The sequence below is a fragment of the Gallus gallus genome, chromosome 4 (genome assembly GCF_016699485.2).
Source record: "Gallus gallus isolate bGalGal1 chromosome 4, bGalGal1.mat.broiler.GRCg7b, whole genome shotgun sequence".
Classification (NCBI taxonomy): Eukaryota; Metazoa; Chordata; class Aves; order Galliformes; family Phasianidae; genus Gallus; species Gallus gallus.
The window spans coordinates 14,219,730-14,235,665 of NC_052535.1; the positions used below are offsets into that span (position 1 = coordinate 14,219,730).

The window sequence follows — 15,936 nt, forward strand, 5'->3', positions numbered from 1 at the left end:
GATGGTGAACAAACAGCTTGCTCTGAGCAAACTGAGAGGTCTTGGTGAGACCTCATCAAGAAGCGTGAGCTGGAAGGACAGGAGAAACATGTGTTTAGATGCTCATGCCAGATGTGGAGGAGCCCACAGCTGAGCTCAGCCACTCACTGCTGGAAAATAAGACCAAATTTATGAGTAACTTCAGTAGGTTAAATTCTCTGACTTCAGTAAGGCTGCATTTGCCTCCTCCAGCAGCAATTCTGCCCTATGATATGAAGGAGGCCCTTTTAGATGAAAACATCCAAAAGGAGAACACCTGATCAACGAGATTTTTGCAAATGTAGGAGCTAAGAGAGCAGAGGTGCAGACATACAAGTTATTTCTATCAGCTGAGAACAAACACTAGAGATTCATTTCATACAGGTTGGTGCTGGCTGAGCATTGAGGAGAGAGGATCATCAACCCTGCAAGCTTTCAAAGGGGAGGTAGGCATCAGCTGCACACCACCAGGGCTTGCAGATGAGCAGCAAAGGAACTCCCACTCAGAAAACAGTGTTCAGTGCCAGGCAGAAGGCTGGCTGCATGATGCCTGATGGTGCTACACATAACCCACATCTGTCAAAAGCTGAGCCAGGAGCTTTGGGCTGGCAGAGTTCTGAATCACAGGGGCTTTGAGGCAGAGACTTCCCCATGTCCTTAGAAGAGATGCTCCTTGGGATCAGGAAGTGATAGGCTTCTTTAGACCTCTTTTTTTCAAGAGAGAAGCAATTTTCTCAGGTGCTTGTGGTCAACAGGTTCATTCTAGAGGTTATCGCTGTCCTTCACAGCAGACCTGCCTTTGTCTGCTTTAAAAGCAGGGTCTTCATGTTGTGACCTTCCTCTCTCCTTGGCCACAAAGAAGTGACACAGAAATTGTCCAAAGCCAAGGGTTTCCTCCATTTTTAAAATTCTTTTGCTGAGTGCAGGAGAGAAGTGACTGTCTATCAGGGTGTAAAATAACTCACATTTGGAAGTTTGTCATGCACCTGTGTTTAAATTTATGCAGAGTACTTACCAAATTCAAGCTAAGTCTCTTGTCTCGACTTCTTAAAGAACTGCCTTCCATGTCTGCTGCAAGGAAAAAAAGGGATTAAAAATGTGGCAAGACAGAGCAACCTCATGGAGATCTTTCTGGAGTAAAGCATATGGCTTTAAAATAACCACAGCTATACAGAGATTGCAGAACTCCTGCTATTTACCCTAAACAAGGAAATTCAATAATATATAGGAGCAGAACTAACTTGGTAGTGTTTCAAGAACAATTACAGCTACTTTAAGCATGATGAAACCAAGGAAATTACTTACATGCAATTCTGTGGTAAATGATGGTTCCCATAGACACAAGCAGTTTGCTGGTGTGCAGAGCAAGCAACCAAGCAGACCAACGCTTAAACCCAACACCTGCTCTAGTCCCTCTATTGCCCATCTATCATATAACAGTCATTATACCAAAAGGGACTGGAGGGAAGATTCTTTTGTTATCGTTCAGAAAGCCATTTAGGTGCCTAGGTTATGAGGTGCCAGGGAAGCATGTGTTGTACTGAAGGTGTGTAAATAAACATAATGTAGGGGAGAAATTATCTTTGCCACCCAGAAATGTTGATGTGATGCATGTGCCTTGTGCTGGTGGAGGACAAACAGCCAGAGAGAAGGCTGCTGGTCAAGTGTCCCTTGTCTGGATTGTCTTGGTGCAGAGGTCAACTTCATTTCTTAAGGAAAAGGCAAGAAGGAATGTCATTATTTTTTGTATAGTGTATAGAAGATCAGTGGTGGGAAATGCTGGGAGGTTCCTTCTCTGTGTGGTGAGATTTCACTCTAAATAATGGAAGATTGTTACACTTTGTTTTCAAGAAGGACAGAAAATAGAAACAGGGAGATTTGGAGGAAATAGAACTGCTGTCACTCCTACCTACCACATGTGTTTGAATATATACGTATATATATACACACACAGGCATATATACTTCTACCTATGCATACAACTACCATCCTATTTTGGAAAATGATTTTCTGTGCAGAAAACTGTTTTTCTGTGCTCTACAGACTCCCTGGGCAGGAGCATCATGAGCCTGCACCCTTCCCTGGCCCAGGAGACATCACTGCTGCACTGCAGTGGGACGCGGGGCAATGCCAATGGCAGCAGAAGTGCTAAGCAGGAAGGTTAGTGTGGGCACAGATGGATTTGGGTCAGCAGGCACTGACTGCATTTAGTTATTTTGGCAAAAAGGCATTCAGGAACCAGTAGGTGCCACAACATAGGTGCTTTGCCTGCACACGCTGTCTTTGTCATAGGTTGACTAATAGCAGCTCAGCATTTACAAGCTACCAAGGACAAACAAATCAACTAAATTGCTGGAGCCCGCAAGGAGCAGCTGCTTTCTCCCTGTTTCTTTCTCAGATCTTTCTCTGTGAAGCACATTTTACTTCAGAATTTAACCTTTCAAATAGTTTCAGCTGCACTCTTGAGAAGAAAAAAAATAGCAGCACATATTAATTCATTGCTGCCCCCTGTCAGGCAGAGATAACCTTGCAGCATGGTAGCAGAACATGACATTTGGGCACTTAATCCTCTTAAGAACATTTTGGCATAAATTGTGATGGAGGAACGTTAACCATCTCGAGCATGCTGCTGGTGTCAGAGTAGTATATGCGTGGAAGCAAAAGTAATGTTTTTCAGGGAGCAAGCAGACATAACAGATAATGAAGAACAGCATTTCCACTGATGGGTGTTTCTGCAAAAACCTTCCAAGAATTGCTCGTACATTGATAAACAGCCTGGGGCAGAGGTCTCCTTGCTCTAGTGCATGAGCTTCAAGGACAAGATCTAAGGGCCCCAGACATTGAGTGTGCTGGACTAGATGATCTTAGTGGTCTTTTCCAAACTTAATGATTCCTACAACGGGCTGGAGGACAGTCATCCATAAAGCCCCACATTTTCTTTGTCATCCAAAAAGACACGTCACTCCAAAATAAGTGATGCTTTCCAGCCAGGTATTTCAGCTGCTTCTCTTTGTTCTGTGGCTCCACAGAATAAAACTCTCACATACTGCGTGTGCTGGACTTTGACATCTATATGTTCTGGATTTCCAACAGTTATTTTGAAATGACTGTATTTTAAGAACAAGTGGAAACACACCACACCTGGAAGCTGAGCTTGTTTTGCAGTGGTCTAGCTCTGCGGTAGGTTTTCGGGCTAGCCAGAAAGAAATGCAAGGACAGAGGGGATTTGCTGAAGGACACAGAGACTCTGGTTCAGCCAGGATTACATCCCACCCCCAGCACCTCCCTGGCTTCCTGATCTTTAAGCATGTGGAAAGACTGCTGCTTTTACTGAGAGGACTCTGTGCAGAACAGCACAGCCACAAAGACATTTCTCCTGTACAAGCCCACATTTTGACCTTCAGAGGCAGAGCGAGGGACAAGAACTGAATGCACTAGTAGATAGATCAAAACACTGCTTGCAAACTGGTTTGAAGCAAGCCCTTTGGGATGCAGTTTTGCACTCACCTTTCCAGTTTCTCATGTTGTCTAGGCTGGACAGGGAGATCCTCCTGGGCACCAGTGCCACTGGAGCGTGGCAGGTCCCCGCGTGGCCATTCTGTAGCACTCCACCACCTGCCTCATCCCCTCGCCTGTCCGAGAAGTGGGTGGGCTTGGGGGGCCGTGGCGGGGGCGTGTTGGAGAGCACATCCAGCTGGCTCACGCCATAGGGCAGTGTGCTTTGGCTTTGCTCCATTGGAAAGGTTGGTGTCAGCGGTGTCCCCAGCAGTGGAGAAGAGGACAAGTTGCTGGCTGTCCCACTCATGTCCGTGCTCCTGGGCACCACACCAGGGTTTGCCAGCGGGGCCCCATCCTGATGCATGGTGCCGGATGGCTGCACGAGGTACAAGGAGGGCTGGGACTGCAGAGAGTCGATGAAAACATCATCTGATGAGGTCTGCTCCAGCGATCTATCTGAGTTGGACCAGCTGTCACACCTGCATGGGGCACAGAGCAGGATCGGCATTGCCTTTTCTCCCTGTTGCAACTGGTTGAATGCACGAGTGAGGGGACTTGGGGGTGCAATCCACTGGCAGAAGCTCCATGGGCTGCTTTTCACTCCCAGTTGGAAAATGCCCACTGATCCCTTAATGCTGTTTGCTTTCTGCCTGAGCTCGGCCCAGTGCAGGCCCCATCCTTCCCTCCCAGGGATGCTTGTCTGCCAGCCCAGGGCTTCAATCCCCTGCATCACCAGTGAAGAGACTGAGCCCTTGGTGTATATGAGAAGCACTCATGCTGCCACTCCTCAAGTTTCAGTCTTTATGCTGCAGAATTCCCTAAATACCTATATCTACAAAGTTTGGTTCCCAGGCAAGGGGAGAAGCGGCTCCCAGAGCAAGATATCTGCTGTGTTTCAGGAACCCAGGTTAAAAACCAGAGGAACTTTCAGAGAAGGAAGGGGAGGAGCGAGATCACTGTTCTGCTGAGACTTCACCCTTTCTTTCCTTCTGAGTGACACTGCATGGCAAAAAGCACAGTTTGAGCTGAAATCCGTCCCTTCCCTACAGCCAGGGAATGCCCCCTGAGCTGGGGCATGAGGCACTTTCTGGAGCATCTTGAGCAGCAGCAGGCAGAAAGAGCACCTGGATGAAGATTGCATGGGCCAGGACCAACAGATGATGCTTGACTGCTCACCTTCACTATAAAAAGACCTTGTAAACTGGACTAGGCTGATGGCCCCCTGTTGGTCTCAAAAGCCTCCTTGGAGCTGCAAGACTCAGGGACCAGTTTGCTCCTATCCCCCAGAGCATCGCTGAGTAGGCAGTGGGTGGCTGCAGCCTGACATGTGCACAGACCCCAGTTACCTGGTGTGGCTGAGCTTGCCCGACTCGCAGTTGGAGAGGAAGAGGTAGTCGGGGAGGAAGACTGACTCCGACTCACTAGGGGTCTCCTCTGCAGCAGAAGCATCAGTGGCAGGGTGGTCAACTGAGAAGGAGGGATCGGCGATGCGGGATGTGTGGGTGGAGGCAGCTGGCGAAGGCTGTGGGGACGAGGTTGTGTGGGACAGGCTTTCCACTGAACCTGCAAGGGGAAGCAACAGCCCTGGTGAGTGGCAGTAGGGTGAGGTGATAACTGATTGCAGGGAGCATGCCTCTGTGGGCCAGATCCTGCACTGCACAGCAAGATGCAGGTCAGCTCAGCCCTCAGAACAGCGATATCCTGCACACAGCTCGGCTCTGCGGTCACTCCTCTGCCCCAGGGCCACCAGCAAGGAACCAGGCCGCCTGTGACACTGAGACCTCTGTACTGGCCTTTAAGCACCTTCCTCCTCTAAGCCAAAAGAAGCAGGAGAAAGTGGTATTTTCTCTTTAAAGTGGGGAGGGAGTCATCTTTTTCCTTCCCCATCAGCACTGGTTTGCTGCTGCTTCCCCCTGTTTACTTAGAGGTATGGCATAGCAGTGAACCCCAGGTTGCAAAGCACTAATGCACATGCTTAAATCCAAGCTTACTGAACAAAGCATTTGCATAATTTTAGACAGGTGTTCACAGCAATGTGACTTCAGCAGCCCTCTTCGCCCCAGTGATCATCTGAAAGACACAGCAATTATGAGTTTTCATGCTTGTAAAGCAGGCCTGACAGCTGAAGCCTTCTCAGCTGAAAAATAACTTTTCTCTTTTTCATTCTGCTGGCTCAGGCAGTAACTCAGCTTGCAGATATTGGACTTGGAGCTGTCTTGCAAGCTGAGTGTGATCAAATATGCATCAGGCTAACTCCATCGAGACCTCAGCAAAAGCATGTTCACGTCACCATCTGACCACAGATTTAAAAAAAAAATAAAAAACCCCACAACGTACAAGAAAAATTAATGACATTCTGGATTATTAACACAGAGAATGAACAGGCCTGAGCTCCATCTGGTACTGCAGAGTTTAGCCTCAGATTATCCCATCAGGAAAGGCTGCGGGCTGCACAACACATGGCAGATCCGCACCATCCCCATCCCTCCTGCTTGCTGTGTGGCTGCTCTTTTCTGGCCTTCAGGGGCTTGGAAACCCACAGCCAGCTCCTAACAGATCGTCCCCTTCCCTGCCAGCTCTGCTGGTAACCGAACCAGTGTGCATTAAAGTTGTGCTGTGGCAGCAGTTGGGGAGAATAAATTATGCATGCCCATTTTCTAGAGAGCAGGCAGAGAACTGGTTTGGTGCATGTCTCCCTCTTTGCCAGTATGACAGAAAATGGCTTCATCTGCCAAAGTAGCTGTTCTGGTGGGTACTAGCCCCATATTTTCTGCCCTGCATGGACAAAGACGCTGCAAAGGATGCTCTGTCCATCAATGCAGGGCCACTGATTGAAATAGCAGGAGGGAAAAGCCTTCTGTTCCAGTCCCCAGCCTCAAAATGGTCACTGAGCAATGGCAGCATGAGCACACAATGAAAGTGGGGGGGGTCCCTGTGTGCAGCATCCCCCACACCAGGCTGCATGGTGGTGGAAACGCTGCAATGGCTGACATGAAAGAGCAGCCTTGAGGAGCACTGGGAGGGATTTCCTCCCACAGAGGAGGCCTGGGAGGAGTTGTCACACTTCCCCTTGACTCCACTCAGAGCCAGGCACTGCCCTGCTTGCTTTGTATGGGAGTAGAGGGGGGAAATAAAGCGGTGACCTTAAGGGGAAAGCACTTCTGCAAGGAGAGCATGATCCCTTGGGGAATGGAGCTTCTGGGTTCCCATGCTGCCAGCACGCTGCCTTGGCTGGCTGAGATGTCCCCAGAGTGGCTGCAGCAAGGTGCTGGTGAGTCAAACCAGCCCCATGTCCTGGCAAGGTTAAAAAGAAGCAAAGAAGAGAGGAGCAGGAAGGGAGAAGGTCCCAGCTATGTGCAAATATGGGTGCAAGCAAGAGTGCCCAGAGCTGTGGAGAGGTGAGGGAGCAGTGGATTGGGTGGAGGAGCAGAAATAATACCACCCAAGCACCACCAGCCCAGGGGGACATGGGGTAAACAATTGCTTCAGGGGATGCTGCTGACTGGACATCAGGCCCCGGTGTGGTCCTGGGTGCTGCAGAAGGCAGAGCAACTGGAGATCAGTAGGGATCATAAGGATTGCACAGGGAATAAGGCAAGGCATTCACATGGGCTGTAGAGAAATACCTGAAGCCCATGGAAGAAATGAAGGGGGAATCCAAGACAAAATGGCCTTCTCGGGCTTAGGAACTGTCTGCCAAAGTGTGACCTTGGGGAGCACTTTATGCACAGCTATAGTCTTTAAAGTAAGGCTTCCTAATGACAGTGAAATGAAAACCAACTTTCTCCTATCAGAAGCTGCTATACTGCGTTGCATCCATCAGTTTCAGCATGTGTATGAGATGTCAGGTAGCCATGGAGTTCCCTGGCCACCTCATCTCATTCCAAACTGTGAAGTGGGGGCTCCTCCTCCTGCAGTGCCTCCCCAGAGGTGCCAGCCTCACAATGCATCCAGCAGAGTGCTGTGGGGTGATGTTGGCTGCTGGCCTGTGTGCCTGCTGCCTGCCCAGGTGCTTCCTGACAGCTGCTGGAGCTCATGCTTCCTCTCCACCGGCTCATGTTGACTAAAAGGTTTTCCTGACAGGGCCAGCAGAGGTTTTGATAGCTTTGGGCTGGGTCTGGCTGCTTAAATGCCAAACCAGAGGCCTCTGGTGAGGAGGGCCTGAGTCTGGATTCCCTGCTGCTGAAAGGGCTGAGAATGGGGCGGTGTTTGGGGCTGAGTCACTGCCCACACCCTGCTGCATTCTGTGCATTAAGCAGAGAAAGCAATAGGTTTGGGATTGGCCTCAGAGTCAGTCTCAGAGCAGATTTTGAGAAAGATGAGAGGATTGAGAGTGATTGATTTCATAATATAATATTGGCTTTGAGAGTCATTTTAGTACACTGAACAGCTCATTAAAATTTCCTGCAATGGATGTGTCTTTATTTGATGATTCATTTTAGGGACTATTATTTTTTTTTAACAGTGGCATTCATGTTAAAAAGTATATGGCATTTAATAGAGCTTTTCTCTTCTTATGTTAATTTTTAAGGGTAATTTGTTTGAACCTACAGCCTCTTGGGGGATTTAGGTGCTTCCAAAAAGAAAAAAAAAAAGGAGCAATTATCTATTTGAGATGTATTGTGCAACCTGTGGAACTGTGCAGACTTAAATCAGAGGACAGGAATAGGATCTGAACATGCCCTGTGGCCTGACTTGAACACAGCCCAGACCCAACCACATCAACAGGAACTGCAGGACAAATTAACTGTTTGCCATTAGAGATATGGAGGTGCGTGCCTGGAAGCTTCACTTGCACTGTCTGTGATGAGGGCTGCAGGTTCAGATGCCATACCTTACAATGACCCAAGCAAATGCTCTGCACTGTGGGGGATATTTGCCTTGAGGAACAGAGCAGAAAGCCGGGATGCCAGCTTTCCAGCCTGCCAGAGCAAAGGCTGTCACTTCTGGTCCATCAACATCTACACTGGTGGTCTTTGCTGGGAGAGAAATAATACTGTACGATACTGCCAGTACTGCCCACGTGTAACCACTGTGAAGGGAATGTTATGCTCAACCAGAATAACAATAAAGTTTTCCAGCAAAAATACATCTATTCCAGATACAGCCTTAGCTCCCCTGCTGCAGATCATATCTCCCTGTGCATATCCTCAGTGCTGTGCCAGAAGTCTGAATGCACATTTGAGAGATGAAGAAATAGATTTGTTTTCTTTATTTTGCATGAGAAGACTTGACATCATTTCAGACTAATTGGTAAAAATCTTATCCAACATAATATAGCAGCAAAAGCAGCAACGCAAGAGCAACATCTTAGTTTCAGCAAGAGCAGATGAGTAGGAAGTAGATTCCTTATTGGTCCCTGTTTACCCTCAAGCTTGGAAGGACTATTGACTGCTATCACAAAAGGCCACCAGCTCAAATTTGCAAGTTCTAATGGAACAAAAAGATTTCCTAGAGGTCTCTAAGATGAATGCAAAGACAGCAGACATCAATTTATATCAGGAACACTGCAGAGCTCTTCCCATTTCCCCTCAGAATAAACTACTGAAGAAGTTATTAAAGAAGGCCAGGAACTGGAATAGGTTAAAATAAAACATCTCATGGCCTTTTGCTTCCTCTTGCTACCAGGTAGTGGTACGTCCATGCAGCAATTGCAATCACCAGGATTAGCACGTGGACCAGGGCAGGACAGTCTGCCCAGCCTCGCTGTGACACCCCTAAACATATTGCTGCCCTTTGAGTTATCTTGGATGGGGTCAGGTCTCTCCGTCACCACCCTTTTCAGCTCTTCTGCTAGCTTTTATCACAGCAAAGGACTTTATTGTGACTCACTTCCTACAAAGCTCTCAAATTGCTGCTGTATCTGCCCCTTGGAAATGTCAAGGGAAAGACAGATTGTTGTTATCTGAGCCCAGTTTTCTCATTTGAAAGGCGGGTTAATGATGACACAGGTCCCGGCTTTAATTACTGGCTAGATCCATCTTGGAGTGGTTAACTCCTGGAAGCTTTCCAAGAAACTCACCCTACTGCCTACACACGGGCACAGGGCCTGGTTGAACAGGCTGGCTTCGTGCTGCACAGGAGGACCACCTCTTCAGTCTAGGCATATTCTCCCAGTGCTCCTCTGTCCTCTGCCTTTGCTTTATTTTTCTTCTCATTAATAGGCAAAGATAAATCAATGACAAAAATACTGAGCTATGTGTACATATACACCCAAATCTGTGCACTTTCCATATCCAACAAAGCCTGAGAAAATGCAAGTTTTGCAGGACACTTTCCAGGAACAGGTGTCTTGCATTAAGCCAAACTAAATAAACATGGGACGTGTAATGAAATAAACGGCCCCAGAAGATAACAGTCAGCTTTTCACATAAACAGTACCTTTTCTTATTAAAGGCCTGATGTTTATTCTAGCAGCAATTGCTTCATCGATGTGAGACCAAGTGGCCAGCTATTATTTTCACCCAGCAGAAGCCACATCCCTGATAATTCTCAAATCAGGGTTTAGCACCACCTCAGAGCTGCATGGAGCTGTAGGAAATGTCAGGTTCCACACTGCTTGCCACTCCAAGCAGCTCCACGGTCCACGTTTCCTTTTGCCCCAGGCAATGCTATGGAAGAGCCCAAACCCATGACATCCTCCAGCCCCCAAAGACAAGCATTATCCTACCTGTGCCATCTTCTAAATGCCCAAAGTTGCAGATCTGGCTGATGTTGCGCACCCAGATCTGCATCTCCTCCTCAGTTTTGGCCACCAGGTAGAAGGTGCGGTAGGTGGTTCTCACGATGAAGACAAAATTGTTCTGGAACTCCTTCTTGATGAAGTTGGGCCCCGAGTGCTTCAGCACCTCGCACTCATTGAGGTCGATGATGCGGATGGGCTTCTTGGAGTGGTTGTTCCTGTAGTACTCCAGCACGTCTGGGTTCCCGCTCATGCGCCCTCTGCGCAGCACGAACCAGCGCTTCCGCCAGGCCTGTGGGCAGCACAGACAGGGCCCCGTTAGCATAACACAGCAGTCGCACACATACCTGTTTTTCTTCCAGGTGTTAGGGCTATTTTACTAATCTGGCTGAACTCTGACTTCCATTCGAAGTGCTTGCTATCAGCTTGTGTTTGTGGTAGGAGGCAGAGGGCTGTCAGGTGGGAGGCCATGGGGAACAAGGCTTCTCCCTTCTCTCCCCCTCGGCCCGCTGGCATGGTGCAGCTTCTCTGATGCTTCCCCTGCCTTTAGTTGCTGTGGGTGAACCAGGAGGAGATAATGCATTTGCCTTTGTGAAATGAAAACATCTGGGTCCACCCTGCACGCTGTAGCACATAAGCTAACACCTGGCAACAAGGACCTCCTGCCCAAAGTGAGGCCTCCAGGTGATCTGCACAGCTGCCCTCCTGGTTTCCAGGGCTAGTAAAAAGCTGTTAATGCGCTGTCAGTTACTTCTGGAAGCCCAGAACTAACCTTAGGGAAGCTGTAGTGCTAGGAAGTTAAACAAGAACCTCCCAAACATTGTGGAACAACATCTGCTTACACAGATGCTGCTTCCAGTGACATTTAACCTAAACCAAGCCCTGTCAGCACCAGTGCCTCTCGAGCTGTTGTGGCTGAAGGTATGGATGGATCCTGTACAGGCTTAAATGAAGCTCTGGGAGGATGAAGATGCTGCATCACTTCATTAAGCTACATGTAAGTTTCTAGGAACAAAATAGTGTTTTCCACTTCTTCAGCAGCTGTTTTAGTTCATCAGCACTATAAGTGTCCCTGTGTTGATTAGAGCTGTCAACAACATGCTTACTTCAAGGGCCAGAAGGAATCCACCCTGAGCTCAGCTCTGCAGAGGAAAGCTGAAACAAGGTGCTGGAGCTTCCCCCTCATCCAACTCCACACAAATGGCATTGGAGCCTCTGGCTCCATGGGGTGAAGGGGCTTGCATGCTGCTCAGGTGCTCAAGCACCATGCAGCCCCTGGCTGCAGTAGTTACAAGTTCTACAGGGAAACATCTGAACAACCAGGACCACCTCCCTGCCTGAGCGTTATTCACATGCTCACTGCAAAGCGACTCATCACAACACAGACCTGGGCAACAGCTTGGGTTCAAATTCACACTTGTTTTTCAGAGTGACCATTTTTAAACTGTCAGACCCAACCACCTGGCCTTGATGCAAAACAGCTGATATCAGGATGTTTTCACTAGCCCGTTCAAGTTCTTACTGGGACGCTCAGGGATCAAGCACTACACATTTCACCTACAGTTCCTGTGGATACAGTGATGGTGAAAACAACCAACAAAAAATAGCCATTAGTCAAGAAAAAGTGGTGGCTGTTTTTTTTTTTCACTACTCAAAAGAGGCTTTCTTGCAGGGCAAAGCTTTTCAGTCTTTTCGTATTCACTCAATATTTTATCTATAAATGTATCTATGCAGCTTGGCAGTTCTTTAATCTATGTTGAAAGCAAAGGATGAATCAAAAACTTAATCCAGGGACCAGAGGCTGCAGTACTCAGAGCTCTTGCAAAGCTGAATAAGTGTGCAGCAGCCCAGGGAAAGGAGTGGCTCTCAAAGGAGAGGTTGTATCGGAACAGACACGAAGAAGAACTGAAGTGCAAAGTATTGAACAAAGCAAATTCATGACCTGTCCAGGTTTGAAAGTGATTTAGTCTCTGCTGGAATTAGCTAGAGGTAACATCAGATTACTGATCAGTATCCAAGTTGCCCAAGAGATTATGTAGGAGCCAAGAAAAAAAAGATGTTTCCCCCACCTAAAAATAAAAGAAATAGAAGCAAAGAAAGAAGCATTTATGGAGAAAATGCTTCCTTGAGTAGCTAATTTCAACAGTGGGGCACAGCTCAGCAGGCATCTTGCTTTGTACAGTCCCAGATGGAGTTCACACCTCCACCACCCACAATCCAAGTGCCATGCATGTCTCATGCACATCCTGCAGATGCACCAGGACAGCCAGGTCAGCTCTCCTAGCACATTCTCACCCCTAAGCAACAAGAAGAGAAATACCTTTGGAGGAAGATTTAGAGAGTCTAAAGGAGCCTGTAGGATTCAGAAGAACCTGGGCAACCAGTAGGAGAGCTGAAAGCCACAGCAGTGCATTGTGCGAGCCAAAGGGTGGCCTGATGTCCTGCTCCCTGCAGGCAGACAGCCTGAGCAGGCTGATGGGAGCAGTGAGTGGAGGCGGAGGGCTGCCTGGTGCTCACTCTGCTGGGAGAGGAGAGTGGCACTGATGCTGTGTGAGAAACTCCAGTTATCACATGTGGTCAGTCAGAGGATAGGGCTGGGTGGAAATAACAAAATCAGTGTGGGTGCAAGGGGAAGGTTAGCTAATGAGGACTTCGCTGGGGGCTGCTCCTTACCTGCTGCTGCCAAGGGAGCAAAACCAACAGAAACTGAAGAATCCCTCATTGCGGGGTGGACACCATCTCTTCCACTTCTTATCCTATTTTACATTCTTAGTCCTACCACTCTCTTCCCCAAAATAGCTTGTTTCCACCCTGAAGCTTTCACCAAGCTCTACTTGCAAAATTTGTGCTCCAAACCATTTTTGCTTATCCAGGTATTGCCTGGCCTGGTCCTCTGCAGTGACCTGTCCCATGGAGCAGGACACGGTGTGGTCCTCATCCTCATCCCTCAGCCCAGCTGGAGCTGCCCAGCACCACGGCCGTGCTCCTCTACCCTGGGCAGCGTTGTTTGTGAGAAGGCTGTATCAGAACAGCACAGCTGTAATCAGACAAGAGCCAGTGCCAATCCAGAACAATTTTCATTTGCCCTTTGTAAGTGGGAGTGTTTGGTGCCAAAAGGAAGCCGGAGCTTGCGGCGGCGCTGGTTGGGTGCCAGCCCGTGGCTCGGGTCAGCACAGACTAGCAGTGTTTTCTTTATATTTCTGAATTTCTCACTTCAGATGTGGCAGAGCTGCTTCTAGAGGGGAGAGGAGTGGCTCCGTTTCATTCTGGGAGGGATTTTAAGAAAGTGATAGCTGCCTACACACCCTGGTGTCTCCAGCATGGAGCTGAACAAGGGCTGCTGCTGCACATGGGCAGCTGCTGTGCAGGAGTGCTGGAGGCAGTGCCAGATAAAACAGGCCACGAGCAAACCTGCGAGGTTTTTACCAACAGCCAGCTGGTAAACAGGGGAGAGTGGGAGATGGGAGCCGGAAGAGGAGGGCTTCAGCCAAGGCTGCTTACCTCCTGCCAGGGAGCATGTGTTAGTGTGAGATAACCAGTGTCTGCGATCTAAATAATTAGCTGCAGCACATATAAGCTGCACAAGGTAAGTTGGCCTGAAATATTATCTGTCCTGTGAGTTTTTGATTTTTTTTTTTCTGGTCGTAATAACAAAACACAGAATAGCCAAAAACCTTCATGTTCTTTACCAGCTAAGTTAATGCTCATGACTCCCCCATGAGGATAATCTTTACTGTACAGAGCAAAGCCACAGGGATGGTGAGGGCAGCAGGATGAGCAGTGGCCACGTGCTGGTAGCGTGCGGCCCCACAGGGAGGTCTGGTGGAAAAAAAGCCAAGGGCTCAGTGGTGAGCAGGACAGCGGGGCTGGCTTCAAGCCATACACCCTCTGAGGCCAAACCACAGGGCATCCCTGGGGATGGCCACCAGCAAAACCATGGGGTGACTGTTCTGCAGCAGTGCCAGCACTTGGAACAGAAGATTTCAAAGAATTACTTTTAGTTGTCTTATTTTAAGGGAAAAAAAATGAGGCGGGACTTGATAGCATTTCCTATAAGTGATTTCAAAGAGGAAGCCAAAATTCATATATGGACAGCCCTGTGAACAGCAGGGTTGGAGCTGCTCACTCACAGGGCAGAGTACCAGGAAGGGTCAGACCAGCTCCCCACAGAATCCTCATGCTCCAGGAGCCCAGGATGTCGCTGGGAGCTCCTCCTGCCAGACTTTGCAGGAGAAAAGACTGTCTGCCTGCCCTGCTGGGCAATTAGCTCACTTGCGGAAATCTGAGATGAAGAAGACCTCTTAAACCGCCCAGCCTTTTCCCAGCTGGAGCGACGGACGGCTTTGCTATTTCAGTCCTGGCTGTTGGGTGGCAGATCCCATCAGCTCTGCATAATAAATCTCCTTAATGAGACTGCCTGCATGCCCCTTTGCTGAGGACAGCTGAGCTCACTGCCCATCACCCACGGGCTCAGCACTTTGCTTGGATTTTGTCTCCCTTGCTTGCTGTTTCCTCCTGTTTTCTGCTCCGAAGTTACCACCTTCTTCAGCAGTGAGAGGCTGAAACTCGCAGTTTATGGCTGGGAAAGAAAAATCAATAAATATTCAATTTCAGTGAGGAATACTCTTCCTTTGGGACCTTTCTCTGCCTCCATCAGCGTGCAGCACTAACGTGACCTCTGGAGCAGAAAGAGACATCTTCTGCAGCAGTTTTTCTCCATTAGCTGGCCACTGGAGATGCTCCCAAAGGCTGGTCCCTTCTTGGCTGTGCCAAGCCATCTCTTTGAGAGCTGGACTCCCAGCAGCTCTCAGCACAGGTTGGTAGTGCATTTTGGACCATAACGCAGTGGTTTTGGGACAGACTACTGTCTCTCACTCTATTTCCATCTGCTAAGTCGTGACTCACTTACTGAGTCACTTGTCTATCTGCTTGTGGTAGTTTCACTATGACTCTAAATGAATCTTATTTCAGGAAAGGTGGCATGAGTTCTCCTCAGAGGAGATGCCACAGGTGTGAAGTGTGAGGGGAAATACCTTCTTCCTTGCAAGGTGGTACAGATACATTCACTGACTAAAAACACAAACCTAAAAATTTCCTGCACTGTAAGTACAGTGAAAGCTTCGTAATAAAGCATCAATGGTGACGTCCTTTAGAACCAGGGAGCTTTCCTTTGTTGCTCCTTCTCATAAAAAAGAGTCTGCGGTCTGTGTAGAAAAAATGACACACTGAAATAACGAAGAAAAAGACCCAGACTCAAATGTTGCCTGTTAACCTACACATATTCCCACTGCCTGCTCCACATCCCAATCCATAATATTTATGGTGCTTTACATACGGAAACATCTGCAACAGAATGAGTCACTGCTGTTTGATAAACATGCAGATTCTTTATAAAGCAAATGGGTCCACTTGGGTTCAGAGGGTCGAATGCACAGTGACCTTGAAACTTGGGAGGTTTAAGTTCTTAGAAACCTTGTAGAAGATAAGAAAACAAGTTCTGAAAGCAAAATTCAAAATGACACAACTCATAAATACAGAAAGTAATTCCACCAATGTGTCTGTCTGTGTTTCAATGGGATCAGCGGGGCAGGGAAGACGGTCTCATGTGCTTTTAGGAAGAGGTGTCTGTGCCTAGAGGTGGGACTGTGCCTGGGCTGCCATTGCTCTCAGCAGCCTGTCACTTGTCTTGACGGCCCTATGAGGGGCTAGCCAGAACCAAAGGCAGCCTGCCCTGTGCC

At 48.3% G+C, this 15,936-nt stretch overlaps 1 protein-coding gene across 3 annotated transcripts in view; it reads right to left on the reverse strand.

Annotated features, from left to right (window-relative positions):
• Positions 1-15,936, reverse strand: part of GAB3 (GRB2 associated binding protein 3) — a 54,900-nt gene that overhangs the window by 9,185 nt on the left and 29,779 nt on the right. For 2 of the 3 annotated variants that reach the window (XM_004940820.5, XM_015278621.4), the window contains 4 exons: positions 10,187-10,490; positions 4,863-5,079; positions 3,526-3,995; positions 1,034-1,089 (listed from right to left, as the gene is read on the reverse strand). In XM_004940820.5, the coding sequence (XP_004940877.1) occupies positions 1,034-1,089; positions 3,526-3,995; positions 4,863-5,079; positions 10,187-10,490 (1,047 nt within the window). The remainder of the gene's footprint in view (positions 1-1,033; positions 1,090-3,525; positions 3,996-4,862; positions 5,080-10,186; positions 10,491-15,936) is intronic. The other variant, XM_004940821.4, reaches the window with a different exon arrangement.